Genomic DNA, 19,877 nt, shown 5'->3' on the forward strand with positions numbered 1-19,877 from the left:
AGCACATCAGAAAATGAAAACAAAATTAAAATAGTGTTTTTTGCAAATAAAATTTTAGTGACGAAAAGTGAAATAAAAATCACCAATTTTTTTACTTTATATCACATTTTTTTCAGCGTAGTCCTTATCCATACCTACTAATTTGCCGAAGACATCAAATCGATCAAAAAATTCCTTCAAAAGATACATAATTTTGAATCATTGTTGTATGGACAGCTGCCAAATGTGTATGGAATAATACATGAACAAACTAATGATGCAATTTCTTTGGGCATCAAAAAAATTTCAGCCGGATTAAAAAATACAAAAGAAATCGAATAACCGAAATCTCAGAGAATTGCTCAATTATAACCGAATGCATTTTGTTTGGTAATGTTAACCATGTATTATAATGCTTTTAACTACTTTCAAAAACTTTTTATTACTGTTTGTCTGAATCGAAGTAATAAGCACTTCCATTTGTGAAGTATGTTTCAAAAAAATATTTTGTTAAGTTTCTTATTTCAGGGTTGTTACGGAAAAGTCGAAAAAAAATCCGCGACAGATCCACGCCGACCCCAAAACCCAATCCGCGCGAAATCCGCGCCATATAAAAAAAATCGTGACAAACATAGAAGAGAGTAATATAATGAATGAAATTTCAAACGAAAAAAGAATAATACAGAAAGCATTTGGATCAGTACCGTTGATCAGATGTGGATTCATATCCCACCTGCACCAGTGCACCAAGTTGAACCTTTTTTGGCATTTCTGAAACAATATTAGCATTTTTTGTAGCATTTAAAATATCGTTGCCTTGAAAACAAATTTGAGAAAAAAAAATCAAAAATTTAAAACGATAAAATAAATCACCAAATTATAAAATCTAGCAATTTTGTACTTGATAATTCTCGGCAAAATTTTAATCTTGAAAAATGAAACACAAAATTACTATTATTTTCTTCTCTAAATTTCTCCAAACTAAAATATGACTCTGAAAATAATCCGAACTAAGAAAATGGCAAAAAAATAAAATTCAATAATTTTATAATTGATTAAATTTATAATTTAATAATTTCACAATTTAATAACTAAATAATGTAATAATTTATTAAATAATAAAATAAAAAAATAATTAAATTATTAAATAATTAAAAAATTAAATAATTAAATAATCAAATAATTAAATAATTAAATAATTAAATAATTAAATAATTAAATAATTAAATAATTAAATAATTAAATAATTAAATAATTAAATAATTAAATAATTAAATAATTAAATAATTAAATAATTAAATAATTAAATAATTAAATAATTTAATAAATTAATAATTAAATAATTTAATAATTTAATAATTTAATAATTTAATAATTTAATAATTAAATAATTTAATAATTTAATAATTTAATAATTTAATAATTTAATAATTTAATAATTTAATAATTTAATAATTTAATAATTTAATAATTTAATAATTTAATAATTTAATAATTTAATAATTTAATAATTTAATAATTTAATAATTTAATAATTTAATAATTTAATAATTTAATAATTTAATAATTTAATAATTTAATAATTTAATAATTTATCAATTTAATAATTTCATAATTTCATAATTTCATAATTTCATAATTTCATAATTTAATAATTTAATAATTTAATAATTTAATAATTTAAAAATTTAATAATTTAATAATTTAATAATTTAATCATTTAATAATTTTATAATTTAAAAATTTAAAAATTTAATAATTTAATAATTTAAAAATTTAATAATTTAATAATTTAATAATTTAATAATTTAATAATTTAATAATTTAATAATTTAATAATTTAATAATTTAATAATTTAATTATTTAATAATTTAATAATTTAATAATTTAATAATTTAATAACTTAATAATTTAATAATTTCATAATTTAATAATTTAATAATTTAATAATTGATAATTTAATAATTTAATAATTTAATAATTTAATAATTTAATAATTTAATAATTTAATAATTTAATAATTTAATAATTTAATAATTTAATAATTTAATTATTTAATAATTTAATAATTTAATAATTTAATAATTTAATAATTTAATAATTTAATAATTTAATAATTTAATAATTTAATAATTTAATAATTTAATAATTTAATAATTTAATAATTTAATAATTTAATAATTTAATAATTTAATAATTTAATAATTTAATAATTTAATAATTTAATAATTTAATAATTTAATAATTTAATAATTTAATAATTTAATAATTTAATAATTTAATAATTTAATAATTTAATAATTTAATAATTTAATAATTTAATAATTTAATAATTTAATAATTTAATAATTTAATAATTTAATAATTTAATAATTTAATAATTTGATAATTTAATAATTTAATAATTTAATAATTTAATAATTTAATAATTTAATAATTTAATAATTTAATAATTTAATAATTTAATAATTTAATAATTTAATAATTTAATAATTTAATAATTTAATAATTTAATAATTTAATAATTTAATAATTTAATAATTTAATAATTTAATAATTTAATAATTTAATAATTTAATAATTTAATAATTTAATAATTTAATAATTTAATAATTTAATAATTTAATAATTTAATTATTAAATTATTTAATTATTTAATTATTTAATTATTTAATTATTTAATTATTTAATTATTTAATCATTTAATTATTTAATTATTTAATTATTTAATTTTTTAATTATTTAATTATTTAATTATTTAATTATTTAATTATTTAATTATTTAATTATTAATTATTAAATTATTAAATTATTTAATTATTTAATTATTTAATTATTTAATTATTTAATTATTTAATTATTTAATTATTTAATTATTTAATTATTTAATTATTTAATTATTTAATTATTTAATTATTTAATTATTTAATTATTTAATTATTTAATTATTTAATTATTTAATTATTTAATTATTTAATTATTTAATTATTTAATTATTTAATTATTTAATTATTTAATTATTTAATTATTTAATTATTTAATTATTTAATTATTTAATTATTTAATTAAATATTTAATTATTTAATTATTTAATTATTTAATTATTTAATTATTTAATTATTTAATTATTTAATTATTTAATTATTTAATTATTTAATTATTTAATTATTTAATTATTTAATTATTTAATTATTTAATTATTTAATTATTTAATTATTTAATTATTTAATTATTTAATTATTTAATTATTTAATTATTTAATTATTTAATTATTTAATTATTTAATTATTTAATTATTTAATTATTTAATTATTTAATTATTTAATTATTTAATTATTTAATTATTTAATTATTTAATTATTTAATTATTTAATTATTTAATTATTTAATTATTTAATTATTTAATTATTTAATTATTTAATTATTTAATTATTTAATTATTTAATTATTTAATTATTTAATTATTTAATTATTTAATTATTTAATTATTTAATTATTTAATTATTTAATTATTTAATTATTTAATTATTTAATTATTTAATTATTTAATTATTTAATTATTTAATTATTTAATTATTTAATTATTTAATTATTTAATTATTTAATTATTTAATTATTTAATTATTTAATTATTTAATTATTTAATTATTTAATTATTTAATTATTTAATTATTTAATTATTATTTTTAATTATTTAATTATTTAATTATTTAATTATTTAATTATTTAATTATTTGATTATTTAATTATTTAATTATTTAATTATTTAATTATTTAATTATTTAATTATTTAATTATTTAATTATTTAATTATTTAATAATTTAAAGACAATCACACCGTCTTTGCAGACTGAACACTAATATTAAATGAGACAAACATTGAACGAAAAGCTACAGAAGGATAAGGCGGGAATCGAACCCGCAGCCCCATAGCAACTTAGGGATCGGCAGCCGAAGCCGCTAACCACCGCGCCACGAGGCCCTTAATTTTCGTAATTTTTCAATTAAATAATTCGTATTTTTTACGTTTTTTCAAATTATGAATTCTATTTTTTTATTATTTGAATATGTAAATTCTGAAATTTCAAATTGTTGAATTCCAGATTTCTTATTTTTTTATGTTGACGTTACATTTCGCTTTTTGACGGAGATTTTATCAGATTGCTAAGTGAATTTCGTCATGTTGTGATAATTGGGAGTAGAATAAATTCTACCTGAATCAGGGTGGCAACAGAATTTTTTTATAAAACTTAGAAAATCTAAAAGTTTCATAGCTTCAAATTTTTGAAATTCTGTATTTTTCGAATTTTGTTATTTTGATTTTAATAAAATTGTTATTAATCTGAATTATTCAGCAGATGTTTTAAAAATAATGAGATGTAATGTTATGTTAAATTTATAAAACAAATCTCAATACATTTTAAAAAATCGCTCCTTGAAGATTATTTCGATGTTTCGTATTAACAAATAAAATCAATAATTTTCAGAAGAAAATTTTCTTTATTAAAAACTTTTTAGAAATTGATGTTTTTGCACACAATGAAAAAGATTGAAATTATTTAATTCCTTATTATATTTTCCTTTGTGAATTGAAAGAAATTCTATCGTTCGCAATTATTTTGTTTATCAAAACTGCTATCCGCGCGAAATCCGCGCCTGAGCAAAATTAGCCAGCAAATCCACGCCAGATCCGCGCGACTCGCGCCATCCGCGCCATCCGCGCCGTCCGTAACAACCCTGTATTTTGAAAAAAGTTCATTTTTTTTTCAAGGTTTATTCAGAAATTTTGTTTAATGATTGATACTGGTTACTAATTCATAAAATTGTTGTGATATAAAATATTTGTTTGGATAAGAAATGCTAATAATTTGAGGTTGTGGAAAAGTCTAAAATGGGATTTCTGGCAATAACTTCTCAGAAATTTGGAATTTACGGAATTTTGTTTTTTTTTTTTTTGTTTTGGAATTTTGTTTTCCAATGAAACGCAAAGATAGCAGATCTGGTCATTCAATGTTAAAATCTGGTTGCCCTATCTGCTCCCAGCACCCGAAAGGGGTTCAATAAAAGTAAGGTCATGAAAAATATTCCTCTCTCAAGGTCTCAAGCCACTTTTTTTATTTAAAGCAATATAGGGGAAGGTGGGGCAAGACGACCATATGGGGCAAGAGAAACGATCGCTCGTAAGGCCGTAATTTTTACAATTTTGATTATTTCCAGGAACAGGAATTGTTGCTAGCAATGCTATTAGCTGATTCGTCCACCACAAAACCGCCAAAACGACGTAAACGCCACGAGGAATAGGATTCAATTAAGTTTTTTTTCAAAACCTTCGTTTTCTTATAATATTTCGAAAGTACAAAATAAGGCTTAGGGTTTGTTTTAAGGCTCATTTTATCAAAATGCTTTTTTTCTAGATCAGTAGTGTCCCTACCAATGACTTGCACGTATTATAAAGTATGATTTATGTTTTGGTTATTTATGTAGAGAGCTTTTAGGAAATTTTGTTTAGGTGGGGCAAGTGTACCATATAAATTTTTAGTATGGAAAAAATACGAATTGCTGCAGCAACATATTTAATTGTGAAAACATACATTAAAGTTCTTAAAACTGATAAACAATTGTTTAAAAACTTGTCCATACACGATATAATTATATCATGAAAATTTACTATTTATCATCTAAGTAGTTTTTTTTTCGTACAAACGGTCAAATTTATAGTAAAATATTATTTTTTAATCTAAAAATGAAAGAAACGTTTTAAATATATCCTAATCTGATGTATCTAAATGATAATAGTTCAATTGTTAGTAAATTAGCATGATTTTTCATGCATTGTTCCTCTTGCCCCAACGGGTTGTTCGTCTTGCCCCACTAGTTGAGTAGAACGTACGAAAAATCAAAAATTTTAAAATCATTTTTTTACATGAAAAAACAGAATTTTTTTAAAAATTTGTTTTATCAAAGTCTCGGTCAAGACCTGGAATAAGATGATTCTAAAAAATCCGACAGATTTTTTAACGTTTTTAATGGGTTATAACAAGCATTTCCTTAGCTACACTTGCCCCACTTTCCCCTAGTCATATCGGACATCAGTTAAATTTATGTCCGAATACATCATAAAGCCGTCATTGAAATGGTTATTCAAGGTTATGTTATACAAAGGATCTTGAAAAAAACATTCCAAACTATTATTTAGTCTAAGGCAATTTTAAACACTGCTCTAGGAATGAAATTTGTTTGTCATATTACAACGGAAAAACAGGAAGTAGCGACCTCAAAATACTCACAAATTACTTTACCTATTCAAAATCGTTCACTTTTACATTTTCACCAACACATCATCTCGGAGTCAGTTAGTCGGTTACAATTATGGAAGTCACACCATTTGTGGCAACGCTCTTAATTGCATTAATGGTTATATTTGAACATGTTGGTTGAAATTGTATTTTTGTTCAACAAGTGAGGTGTTTAACATTGATTATCTCATTCCAGGGAATATCGGGTCAAATGCATCCTTCTGAAGGAGAAAACAATACCTTCACCTTAATTACTCCTTCGTTCAGAGCATATCAACTCAACAAAGTAAGTTCAAACAGTGAATTGAATTGAACAAACTGACGAATATTGAAAAAAAAAAACATTTTTGATCATTCTATACGTGCCACGAAATCAGCCAAAGACGACCATCGCAGCCAAATCGAGACTGACTACGAAGGCAAGCAGCAGACCCATCACAACCACCAAGGTAAGTTTGATCACCATCGATCTGCGAGCAACTGAATCTGAGAATTTGTGTGTTTTAAGCGAATCGGACCAACCACCAAACCAATCAAGGTAAAGAAACTCACTACGAATAATTAACCTTTATTTTCGTATAAAAATTTCATTTTGTTTGTAGAATCAACAATTGAAGAAAACAACACCAAAGGTTAGTATCTCAAGTAAGGCTGATTCAGCTTGATGTAGTTGTTATTGATTTTCACTTTTAGAAAGTTGTTTCTGTAAACATTGGTTCGAAGGCCAAAACTCAGTCCATCATTATTCAACCTCAAACGGTAAGATTTGTGATTGGTTCTTTTAAGTATAAAAAAGTTGATTCCAAAACTTTTCTTAACCAGACAATCCCACGCATTGTGTTGTACAGTCCGGTAAGTGCAAACTAACAACAACTAAATATCAAAAACAACAACCACTGAAAGTAAATCTTTACAGCTGAATAGGGCATATGCTATGCCACCGAATATCTTAAGAGAAATTTCCCCTCCAGAAGACACCTCCCCAGCTAATGTCACAAAGCCAACAGAAGACTACGAAGATTACGGCAATTTGACTACGAAGGCCTTGCCAGAACTCTACGATGACCTCACAACGACCGAAGTTCCGAACGCTTCCACCGTCGAGGCCGTAACGCGGAAGAGGTTGAAGCGTCGCAAGACGACCACAAACGATCCGACCACGTCGACCAGACGTCGACTAAAGCGAACGAGAACGACCACAGTTGAGCCAGAGAATGCTTAACGGCTACTGCCACAGAAGCTCAACAGAGCGCTTGCAACATTTCGAACCACCAATTAATTTTTATCTAATGAACAAAAAAAATAGCGTTAGAATATTTTCGAATTGTATCTAAGGCCAAAATTAATATGATTCGCCTACGTGGATGATGCCTTGCTCACACCTTAGCAATCATTTGTCGCATGATAAATTCGAAAAAAAATCATTGAATTTACTTTTAAAAAATATAATAGTATTATAAATACAATAGTAATAAATAATAATTAATAAATAAAATGAACAATAAAACATAAAAATAAATAGAAAAAATAATAACAATTTGTTATTTATTGAAATGTCTTTTCGAATACACGGAGAAAAAAGAGTTCCCAAAATCGTGAACAAGCGTTCATGAAAATGGGAACCACGAACAAATTGTTCAAATTTCATGGTACGTTTTTCAAAATCGAACCATGGGATTTGAACACTTTGTTCGAGGCTCCCATTTCCATGAACGCTTGTTCACGATTTTGGGAACTCTTTTTTCTCCGTGTACCGATAAAAAAAAACAATAACAAGCATAGCATAGCATAGCATTGGTGTCTAACCGTAGTTGCTACTCCGTTATTAAACAGGACCATCTAGTGGACCAATTGCTCCGTGGACCACAGATGAAGAGTAGGAACCAATCATCCCACTTTGCAACTCTCAACGGTATCATGCTGATCAATACCAGCGCCGGCTACGACCAGTGGTAAGATCACGGGTAAGTCTTGAGTTACTTGAGACCGCTAAATCGGGTGCGCCTTCGACAAAAAAAAATCACGTGGGACTTGAGTGGTTAGTAGGATGGGTATGAGATTAGGAGTCACTGTGGAAGTGATGTTGGCCGGCCAGAGTTAATTATAGTTATTAATTTTCTTATATTCGTCTTGAAAAGCTTTCTTATTATAAAAAAAAATCAAGCTGTTGACGGTTTCAGAAAAACAAGAAATTTAAACAAAAATTTCGTTGAAATATCCTTTGAAAATTGAAACACTCATAATTTGGATTCAAAAGAATCTTGAACATTTAGCCTCTAAACTATATTTAAAAGCTATATGAGTAAATCTCTCAGATTTTGGTCATTCGATTTTTTTGTATTTTTTTTTTATCTGACTGAAACTGTTTTGGTGCCTTCGGTATGCCCAAAGAAGCCATTTTGCATCAATAGTTTGTCCATATACTTTTCCATACAAATTTGGCGGCTGTCCATACAAAAATGATGCATGCAAATTCAAATCTGTATCTTTTAAAGGAATTTTTTGATCCATTTGGTGTCTTCGTCAAAGTTGTAGGTATGGATAAGAACTACACTGAAAAAACGTTGCTTAATCCACCTTCAGGTGGCTGGTGCCTTCCTTACATTCATAATGTTAATACACTACACTAAAGAGCCTCAAAAAAGAGTATAAATAAGACATATTTTTATCAAATATCTGAGATTCGGCCTAAAAAATTGTATAAATAACACTTAAGTGGTTATAACTTTTGATAGGGTTGTCGGATCTTCAACGTTTTAGGCTCATTGGAAAGGTCTTTTCTTACAAAAAAAAACACCCTTTTTACAATCTTCCGGACTTTATTCGAAATCGTTTTTTTTAGCATAACTTTTGAAGTACTTTACTAAATTTCATAATATTAACTAGGGTCTTGTGGGACCCCAAGACGGATCGATTCTCGGTACAGCCAATCCAGAGATATTCGTGTGCATATTTTTCGGTGCACGGACTCACATCCAGACACACGCACAGACATTTGTACAGAATTTGATTCTGAGTCGATAGATATACGTGAATGTGGGTCTACGAGGTCTAATAAAGAAGTTCATTTTTCGAGTAATTTTATAGCCTTTCCTTTTTTTCAAAAAATCGAAGTATCGGTCGAAAAAGATTTTCATCTTCAGTTTTCGATGCAAAATCAAATTTGCAATCAAAAAGTATTTTAGTGAAATTTTAATAAAGTTCACCGTTTTCCAGTTATAGCCATTTTTAAGTAGCAATTTTAAAATAGTCGCAGTTGTTAATTTTTTTTTTTTAAAATTAGTGCACATGTTTGCCCAATTTGAAAAAATATTTTTGAAGGGCTGAGAAAATTTTCTATATTTTGCTTTTTTGAACTTTGTTGATACATAGCAAATGGTGGGTTTTTAGGGTGAGACTTAGAAAACATAAATTTTCCTGCTTTTTAAGCCTTTGCATGGCAATATATCAGCAACTAAGGGTCGTATCAACAAAGTTCAAAAAAGCAAAATGTAGAAAAAAAATTCAGCTTTTCAAACATATTTTTTTCAAAAGTGAGCAAACATGTGCACTAATTTAAAAAAATGAAAAACTGTTACTATTTTCAAAACAGTTACATAAAAATGGCTATTACTTGAAAACGGTGAACTTTATCAAAATTTCACTAAAAGTACTTTTTGATTGCAAATTCGGTTTTACATCGAAATATTAAGTTAAATTTATTCGACCGATATTTCGATGTTTTTTTTGCACAACCTGGAAATTTCTGAAAAGTTGGCAATCAAGTTTTAGTGACAAATAGTAAAAATAAAAATCACAAAAAAATACCGTGTACCATTTTTTCAGTGTAGTCCTTATCCACCTACAACTTTGCCGAAGACACCAAATGGATCAAATAATTCCTTCAAAAGATACCGTTTTTTGAATTTTCATACATCATTTTTGTATGGGCAGCTGCCAAATTTCTATGGAAAATTATATGTATGGACAAACTAATGAGGCAAAATGGCTTTGTTGGGCATACCGAAGGCACCAAAAAAGTTTTAGCCATGTTAAAAAATACAAAAATTAAAATTAAGAAACATACCGACTTCGTAAAGAATTGCTCATATAATACAAAAAAAAAAATCAAGGCTAATTTCAAAATTGGGCTTGTGTTTTCTGTCCCTCAGATAAACTAGAAAATAAAAAGGGTGTTCAAAAAAGTTTTTATCAATTCTCAAAAGAAATCTTAACAATTCCAGATTTTGCATTTTTGCTTGAAAAAAAAAAGATTTAGCCAAAAAGCTCTTTTCAAACGTTCTTCGTGAGTAAAATTTGTTTGTCACAACGTAATCATGCATCCGAACTGACAAAGGAGCAGGAAGTGGTTGACTAAAAATTAAAATAAATTACTGTAGCTTACCAAAACGGTTCACTTCCTTGTTTTCATCAACACAACACGGACCCCGGAATTAGTTGTTAAGCAACAATCATGGGAATCGCAACGCTTTTGATTGCACTAACGCTCCTGTTTGAACTTGTTGGTTGATGTGGCAATCAACCAAGGTTTCAAGCTTTAATTATCTCATTCTAGGGACAATTGGGCCAAGTTCATCCTACGAAAGAGGAAAACATCGACTCCACCGAAATTACTCCATCGTTCAGAGCATCTCAACTAAGTAAAGTATGATTTTATGAACAGTACAAACTGAACAAAATCAAAACAAAACAACATTTTTATCACAAACTCAGCCAAAGACGACCATCCCAGCAAAACCGAAACTGACTACGAAGGCAAGCAACAGACCTATCACAACTACCAAGGTAAATCGATCACTGTTGTCACCATAAATAATAACTAAAATTGTTTTTTTTCAACATTTTTTAAGCGAATTGGACAAACAACAAAACCAATCAAGGTAAAGAAATTCACTTCGATATAATAACCTCGTATTAAAAAAAATATTTGTTTGCAGAATCAACAATTGCAAAAAACAACACCAAAAGTTAGTATCGCGTTTGAGACTTGTTAGAATGGGTTTAATATTTTATTTACTATTTTCAGAAAATCTTTGTTGAACATATTCAATCAAAGGCCAAAACATTCACAACAACGAAGAAGGTAGGAATACTTAACAAATGAGCAAAACGAAGATTTTAGAAATCAAGTATTTTAACGACAATTTTAGTTGGCTCAACTGAGGAAAACTACGGTGCCCCAATTTCTAGGTATCCCGGTAAGATTTGTGTATTACTTACAAAAAAATATATGTTGATTCCTATTTTAAACTTCAGGAGCCGGATATTGTGTACAGTCTTGTAAGTGAAACAAACGAAATCTACTAGAAAGCAATCTTGAAAAATATTAACACATCATACCATAGGGTACTCCCCCAGAAGACCCTCTTCCTGAAAAAGTCTTTTCGCTTGTGAACGAAGTGAACGAAGATTATGACAATTTAAACGAGACAGTGTCACCAACCCCCAACGATGACCTCGCGGACGGTGTAGTGCTGAGTACAACAACACTGAATACGACCGAAGTTCCGGACGCGTCCACCGTCGAGGACGTAACTCGGAAAAGGTTGAAGCGTCGCAAGGCGACCACGACCACGTCGACCAGACGTCGACTAAAGCGAACGAGAACGACCACCGTTGGGCCGGAAAATGTTTGAAACCCTGAAAAGGGTTTGCGGCTGATGATTGGTTTTGTAACACTGAATAGTTTTTTTTTTAAATTGTTTCAACGAAATTAACATCACTGAATACTTGCATTCTGTTTTCTTGAAAAATATCACAAAAAAAAGATTCCGACTATTTGAAAAAATAAAGTGTCCCAAATATGTATTTTTGTCCCTTTTAAAAAATTACTCTTGATTTCAGTATTGATTCCGATTTCGACCATTTTTATTTTTTGTATTTTTTTTTAATTTGACTTAAAAATTTTTGGGGACGTTTCCTATGACCAAAAAAGCAATTTTGTGGCATTGGTTCACCCATACAGGTTTCCATACAATTTTTGAAGCTGTTCATACAAAATAAGTACGTAAATATTCGAAAATCTGCATCTTTTGAAGGAATCTTATCGATTTTTGTCTTTAGCAAAGTTGTAGGAATTTCGCCGACATTTTAAATAAAGTTTTGTTCATGAAAACTTAATTTCCCATTTTTTTTATTTTTTGATTTTTTATAGGTTCTGGGGACCAAAACCCGCAACTTTTGAGCCATAGAGATGTATGGTCAAAAGTTTTGCCGTCAAGTTATGTTTGACCTTTTTGAAATGTTAGTCTTGATTAAGAAATCTTCAAAATGTTTTTTTTTTTCGAAAAGATCAAAACAGGAAAATTGATGTTTTCTAAGTCTCACCCAAACAACCCACCATTTTCTAATGTCGATATCTCAGCAACTAATGGTCCGATTTACAATGTCAAAACATGAAACATTCGTGAAATTTTCCGATCTTTTCGAAAAAAATATTTTCAAAAAATTTAAATCAAGACTAACATTTCAAACGGGCCAAACATTCAATATTACGCCCATTAGAAATGTTACCATCACCAATCACCAAAATTTTTTTACCGTGTATAATTTTTTTTCAGTGTAGTCCATATCCATACCTACAACTTTGCCGAAGACACCAAATCGATCAAAAAATTCCTTCAAAAGATACAGATTTTTGAATTTTCACATATCATTTTTGTATGGACAGCTGCCAAATTTGTATGGAAAATTATATGGACAAACTAATGATGCAAAATGGCTTCTTTGGGCATACCGAAGGCACCAAAAAAGTTTCAGCCGAATTAAAAATTACAAAAATTAAAATTTAAGAAAAAGACCGATTCCGTAGAGAACTGCTCAAGTGCGACAATTGGCCAAAGGGATTTCAAGCAAGAACGCATTTGACACACGTACAAGCCCCGACTACCGTGAACATTTGTTATCATAACTCGGGACCCCTGCAGCCAAATTCAACCAAACAAAACGTGTTTGTTATTTTTTACAATGCGAGCTCTCGTTTGTTTGTTTTTTCAAGGTCGAACATCAATACGCGTTTTTTTCGGAACGTCAAAATGCGACGTGCGACAAGTTGGCACGACAGCGTCGAAATGTTTTATTTTATTTGCTGAGATATTGTCATTAGAAAATGTGGAAATTTTTGGATTAGACTTAAAAAACTTAAATTTTCTTATTTCCTTTCTTCGCTATATTTCAGCAACCAGAGGTTCAATTTTCAATGTGTCTCAGGCAATTTTATTGAAAATTTTCATAACTTTTTGGAGAAAAAATATTTTTAGGAATTGATAATGAATAATGATGAACACTGTTTAAATTAATCGAAAATCGTGAATTTGTCAATTAAATTAAACTTTGTCAAGTACTTTTCGATTGCAAATTTGATTGATAATTAAAAACTGAAGTAAAAAAAAATTGTCTGAAACTTATAAAAACATTAAAAAAAATCAAAAATAAAAGCCTCGATTTTTGGGAAACTGTTTTTTTTTTTTTTTTTTTTTGAAAAAAACTTAGGCTGGTACAAATTTTATTTAAAGTTTTGTCCCCCCTTCAATGTCGGCCCGAAAAATCAGGGGGCAAAAAAATATTTTTTCAAAAAAACCTCAATATTTTTATAAAAATTTAACTGCAATTAGTTAAAATAAATTTTAAATGAATTCCCCTGCGTTTAGAATCATTTTAAGCATGTTTTTCTTTTGAATTTTTGAAAATTTTCGACTATCGCTAATTTTTTTTTTTCGCTAAAATTTTTGTTTTCGTCAAATTTTTTGAAAACTTTTTTTTGCAAAACAACTGAACTAGTGTAAAATAAATTTTAAAACACTTTTTCCATGCAAATGTTTAAACTATGGCATGTTATTTTAATATTTATATTTTTTATTTTTTTGCCACCCCCCCCCCCCCCCTTGACTCCGGCCAGAGCCGTGGGACAAAAACTTTTAAAAATATTTGCATCATCGGCCTTAATAAACCGGCAACATTTTTTTCGTGTACAGTAGTTGTTCGGTAACTGGGCGTTGTTTAACTGGGCTGCTTTCTAACTGGGCGCTCGATAACTGGGCCGTAGCCCATTTAAAAAGCAAACAAACGTCAAAAAACCAAAACAGACCAAAATGACCAAGGGGTTAATGGATGCAAAAATCATATTCAATAAATAAAAAAACTTTTTTCAAACTTTTGTTCAATTTCAAGTTACAATTAAAGAAATATGAAAAATAAGCATTGTAAATAAATTTGAGTAACTTGTATTTTTATATTTCATCTGGAAAATGTTATGCATCGGTGGTCCCTTCGTTATTTTTTTGTTTAGCCCAGTTAACGAGCAACATTTGGTGACTGGGCTGCGTTCTCAGCCCAGTTACCGAACAACTACTGTACCTAATTCTATTTTTGAATAGTCCTCATCAATCTTACAACTTTGCCGAAGACACCAAATCGATCAGAAAATTCCCTCAAAAGTTACATTTGTTACGAATATTTATGTAGCCTTGTATAGGTGAACCAATGACACAAAATGGCTTCTTTGGTCATAGGGAAGGACCCCACAAGGTATGAGCAAAATCAAAAAATATAAATAAAATCCATTTCCGATTTTGGAGGAGAGTTGCTCAATCAAAAATAACAGAAATATACTAAAAGTTTAATAAAAAAAATAAAAGTTAAAATTAAAACTAAAATGGAAATAAAAGTTTCCAAGATATCACGATTTGAAAAAAAGACTACTTAGGTGACACTGAAAATATCTTATGTTTCACATAATTCGAACTTTAAGACGCTGTATCTCAACAACCAGCAGTCCAATCAACCAAGTCAACAATTTTTCAAACATTCTTGCAGGTGAGCAATTCTCTACGAATTCAGCCGATTTCGTGAAATTTCAACATTTGTATTTTTTATTCGGCAAAATTTTAATATTGATGGGAACTATTTAGAAAAATAAATGTACACGGAAAAAATGTAAATTTTTACATTTATTTTACAAAAAAATATTTTTAATTTTATTGAGAAACAAAAATCTGCAACTGTTGAACCACAGAGGAGTACGAACAAAGTCGTTGCGACCGAGTTGTATATCCATTTTTTATCATTATATTTTCACTGTTTATTTCCATTTATTTTTCATTTTTTTTTTTTTTTTTGGCTTTAGTTCCTGGTGATAAATACTCTGAGATTTCGGTCACTGGTTTTTTTTTTTGTATTTTTTAATCCAGCTGAAACTTTTTTAGTTTTTTTTTTTCTAAAAAATCGAAATACTGATCGCAAAAATTTTAATTGAATTTGCAATCAAAAAGTACTTTAGTGAAATTATGATAAAGTGCACCGTTTTCAAATTATTGCCATTTTTAGGTAAAAAAAATAGTCACAGTCTCACCCCAAAAAAACACAATTTTCTTATGTCGATATCTCAGCAAATAACAGTCCGATGTCCAATGTTAAAATATTTTTCGTATCAAGACTAACATTCCAAAAGAGCCAAACATTCAATAGTATGCCCATTTGAAATGTTAGCCTTGATTAAAAAAAAAATCGAAAAGATTAGAAAATTTTACGAATGTTTCATATTTTAACATTGAAAATCGGAAAATTAGTTGCTGAGATATCGACATAAGAAAATGGTGGCACCGAAGGCACCGAAAAAGTTTCAGTCGAATTAAAAAATACAAAAATTAAAAATAAGAAAAAAGAAAAGCTCTAATGTAAAATCAAACTTGCAATCGAGCAGTACTTAGCAGAAATTTTGATAAAATGCACCGTTTTGGAGATAGTCACTGGAAATTTTATTTGTCAGTTTTAGAAAGGTTCAGAAAAATTCCAATTAATTTGTCTAAGAACCATTTGATATTGAAACTCTGGTTGCTGAGATACAGTGGGTAAAAGAAAAAGAAAGAGGAAAATATATATCTTCTAAGTCTCACCCAAACAGCGTTCCACAACGCCAATATCTCAGCAATTAATGGGCCAATTTCAATAATAAAAAATAATTACTGATCTAAAATTTTAAAACTGGGTTGCATTGAATAGTTTAGAAAAAAAGTAATTTAATTATCGGAAAAAATGTGTGTTCCGTGTACAAAAATCATCCAAAATTTAGATTTTTCAAAATTGCCCAAGACAAAAAAAACGATTAAAAAATTCGTTCTAAAGATACAGATTTTCGAAAATTCACATTGGTATTTTGTATAGAGCGAGTTGTGGCGCTATAACCATGGCAAATAGTGTCCAGGGCATTTGTGGAAATACGATGTCCCATCCTCGAGGGTCCCGGAGCACCAAAACTTCTTAGCATGGTGGCTCCCAACGAACAATTTCCTAAATAAACAGGAACGTGAGCGGGGGATCCCCACGTTTCTTCCTCCCCTGTAGATTCAGAAATGTATTGCTATTTGAACATTCGTGTTCAAACTCAATCCAATTCAACGAATCATCTTTGCGGTAAACTTTACGCAGTTGGCCTGGCCGTTTCGACGTTTGTGATGTTTCAATGCATGTTTATGCAATGGCGCACTGCAAATGTTGATAATGACAAGAAGATGCTAGGCGTCAATCAACCTAAGGCATTCCTCGAAAGACTGGCTGCGCTAGGGTTAGATTAGATTAGATTAGAATTCACATTGGTATTTTGTATGACTAGTCCACAAAATTGTACGGAAAAAACCAGCAAAATTGTTCTTGAAAAAAAATATGGTAATTTTTCAGTAATGACCAGCCTAGGTTGCCATATTCCAGCCGAACGGCAATGGCCTGAGTCATAATTTGCATCAAAATTATGAGTTTTTAAAACACAATAAAAAGCCTGTTTTGTTTTGAAAGGTCAGTTGCCAACTTCGACAAACAGGAAGCAATTTTCCAAATGAATTTTAAATTGCTGTATCTAGTTGTATCAAAACCATTCATCCACACCTTTCGTAAGTCAGTTTTTCTGTTGACAGTCATGAGGATTGCACCACTGGTAACGCTGCTGATTTCACTTTTCCTGGTGGAAAATGTCAGTGTGTTTAGTAATGCTCTGTTCATCGATCGGTGAGATTTAATTGTTTAATTTTATTGTTTATTCCAGGAATCTTCGCAAGTGGAAAACATCACCTCCTCGGAAATTTCCCCCTCTTTTAGATTTTTTCTACCTGGCCAAGTAGCGGTGTGTTGAGATTTGCTCTTATAAAACAAAACAAAGACATTTTGTATAAATTTACCGTCATAATTTCAGCCAAAAACTACAGTTCGAACGAAGCTCAAACCATTGACAACGAAGGTAACAATTATCCAGAAATTAAGCACTTGAAATAGAAAATCGCATGATTTTTTTTTTTTTTGCAAGGCAAACTCGAAGAATCAACCAATCATTCAGTGGCCTACAAAGGCAAGTAGCAGAATTACAACAACCACCAAGGTAAGGTTTGGTCACCCTCAACGAATTTAAAATTGTGCAAAAATGTTTCATTTTTTCAAGCGAAATGGACAAACCACCAAACCTATCAGGGTAACGCAATTAACACCGTTTGAATTAAGCTTCCCTTTTAAAAAATGTATACTTTTTTTTCCACAGAATCAGCAGTTGCAAAAAACAACCCCAAAGGTTAGTATCTTCCTGAAGAAAAAAAAAACATTTGTAGGGTGTTATTTTAACATATTGCAATTTAAAGCGTACTCAAACTACTAAAGCAAAGGGCAAAACAGTCACCACTACGCAGAAGGTGAGCATCAAACCTACCCAGGGTAACCAAATGTTTACCCATTCGTGAGGAAAAAGAACACGGACTAAGAGTAAAAAGGTACTCTTCAAAAAATCCCCCGTTCAAAAAGTGCCGGTTACGCGATTCAATCCCGAGACCTTTGACTTATCGAATTTGTGCCTTTGCTGTATCGGCCAAATCGGTTCGATGAATATGTGGTGGGCATTTACCAGTACAGGCCACTTTGAATGAACCAATGAACGGACTCAAATGTAGCCGTGATCTTTTAACTCATGACCGTCTACTGTGGGTGTAAAAACAAAACCCAAATAATTCACAATTTCAGCTTGCTCAAATGAAGAATACTACTCCACGAGCGGATAAACCCCCAAAGGTAAAATTGTTTATTTTTATTTGTTTTTCAAATCATTTAACCTCCACCAAACCTTGTTAAACAGCCATTGCATGCGCTTTTTTTCAACAGTCCTGTAAGTTGAGTTCTAGTTTCTCATAAAAAAAAGTTATGATAGTTTCCCACTTTAGTTTGCAGATTTGACAAAAAGGGTTTCCGAGCCTACCCTAATCGGAATACCAAAATCGCCGTCCTCGACAAATTTCAGCTCGTTCGACTCCACGATGATTGTTGGATACGGGATTACATTTGCGCCAACAACCAGCACTACCACTGAGGACTACGAAGATTACGGCAATTTAACTACCACAGAGGAGCCGGAACTGTACGACGACCTGAGCGCGAGCAACAACACGGCCTGGACGGTATCGTTGCCGACCATGGTTCCGGACGCGACCACCGTCGAGGAAGTAACTCGGAAGCGGTTGAAACGTCGCAAGACGACCACCATCGATCCGGCCCTCACCACCAGACGTCGGCTGAAGCGCAGGAAAACGACCACCGTTGGGCCGGAAAATGTCTAACTGATGAGTGGAATGAATCAGTTTTCAATAAACATGTTAATTTCTTTAAATTAGACTTTTTAAGAAAAAAAATCTTTCCAACTTCGCTTCGTTGGATTTCGTTGGTTGCATAGGAATAATTGGAAGTAGAACCAATCAGATTCCAGATTGTTGATGCTCGACTTGTTCAACAGGATAAGGGAAAATCTCCACAGTTTGCTCAAATCAAGATTTACTTGGAATTAGACTTTTTTTAAGGCAGGTAACCCAAGTGACATTTTAGGCTTTATCAAAGCTGTCACAAACGCTATAAAACCTATCAGCCAAAAACAACATTAAAACCACTAAGTTGTAACAGCCTCCCCAGAACCCCGATAAACCTCTGTTAAAACCCAGAAGGACCTCCGCAAAAGGTTGTCACGACCTATTTATAAAACCTACATAGGAGTTCAAGGCTTTACAACTGAATCCTAACAACGTCCTCAAAGCCTTGATAAAACCTTTGTTAAAACCTAGTCAAGAGTTTCCAGCTGCGGTTGAAATTTTATTGATAAATGTAGGCGAGATGGAGCCAAAAATCATTATTTTGTAAACGAGCAATTCCAGCTCAAATCAGGATTTTTTCTGGTACTTTTGTACCCGACCCTCTCCGATTTCAATGACACTTTGTAGACATGTTATCCTAGGCCTGTATAAGTCATTTTTGTGTAAATGGAGCCAATAGTACTCGAGAATAACATTTGAGAAGGGCGTAAGGTATTTAAATATTTTAGTATTTTGCAATTTAAAAATTACTGTATCTCGAAGCCGTTGCATCGTATCAATAAGTGGTCAAAGACAAACTTGAAAGGAAATTGGACGGGCTTTCTGATAAAAATACACTGAAACAAAAATACACGCCACTTTTATGTCATTTTTCAATTTTTAAGTTTAAAAGTTAAATTTGAAGGTGATGTCACGATTACTAAAACTGTTTTTTTTTAAGTGGTCTAAACGTCAAAATTTTTAAAAACTGGTAGTGGGAATCGATTCCCCAGA

At 29.1% G+C, this 19,877-nt stretch overlaps 2 protein-coding genes across 6 annotated transcripts in view; one reads left to right on the forward strand and one right to left on the reverse strand.

The window, feature by feature from the left end:
- The window catches only part of LOC6041928 (isocitrate dehydrogenase [NAD] subunit gamma, mitochondrial), a 49,159-nt gene that overhangs the window by 19,260 nt on the left and 10,022 nt on the right, over positions 1 to 19,877 (reverse strand). The window lies entirely within an intron of this gene.
- Positions 17,098 to 18,962, forward strand: LOC119768769 (probable serine/threonine-protein kinase DDB_G0277071). 2 transcript variants are annotated; one of them, XM_038259848.1, is made up of 10 exons: positions 17,098 to 17,252; positions 17,312 to 17,389; positions 17,459 to 17,503; positions 17,570 to 17,641; positions 17,702 to 17,731; positions 17,798 to 17,827; positions 17,895 to 17,945; positions 18,271 to 18,318; positions 18,383 to 18,412; positions 18,468 to 18,962. In XM_038259848.1, the coding sequence occupies exons 1-10, from the start codon at positions 17,238 to 17,240 to the stop codon at positions 18,858 to 18,860; spliced, it is 792 nt and encodes a 263-aa protein (XP_038115776.1). In that variant the 5' UTR covers positions 17,098 to 17,237; the 3' UTR covers positions 18,861 to 18,962. The 2 variants fall into 2 exon arrangements, with proteins under 2 accessions (XP_038115776.1, XP_038115775.1); XM_038259847.1 differs by having other exon boundaries at positions 17,098 to 17,239.

This window comes from Culex quinquefasciatus, chromosome 3 (genome assembly GCF_015732765.1).
Source record: "Culex quinquefasciatus strain JHB chromosome 3, VPISU_Cqui_1.0_pri_paternal, whole genome shotgun sequence".
NCBI classification, from domain to species: Eukaryota; Metazoa; Arthropoda; class Insecta; order Diptera; family Culicidae; genus Culex; species Culex quinquefasciatus.

What these genes read in the sequence shown, in the direction of transcription:
- LOC119768769 (XM_038259847.1), top strand. Translation starts at nt 17,105, where the DNA reads ATGAATTTTAAATTGCTGTATCTAGTTGTATCAAAACCATTCATCCAC. An exon ending in TCAAACCATTGACAACGAAG is followed by an intron (nt 17,504 to 17,569) that starts GTAACAATTATC and finishes TTTTTTTGCAAG; the next exon opens with GCAAACTCGAAGAATCAACC. An exon ending in GAGCGGATAAACCCCCAAAG is followed by an intron (nt 18,319 to 18,382) that starts GTAAAATTGTTT and finishes CTTGTTAAACAG; the next exon opens with CCATTGCATGCGCTTTTTTT.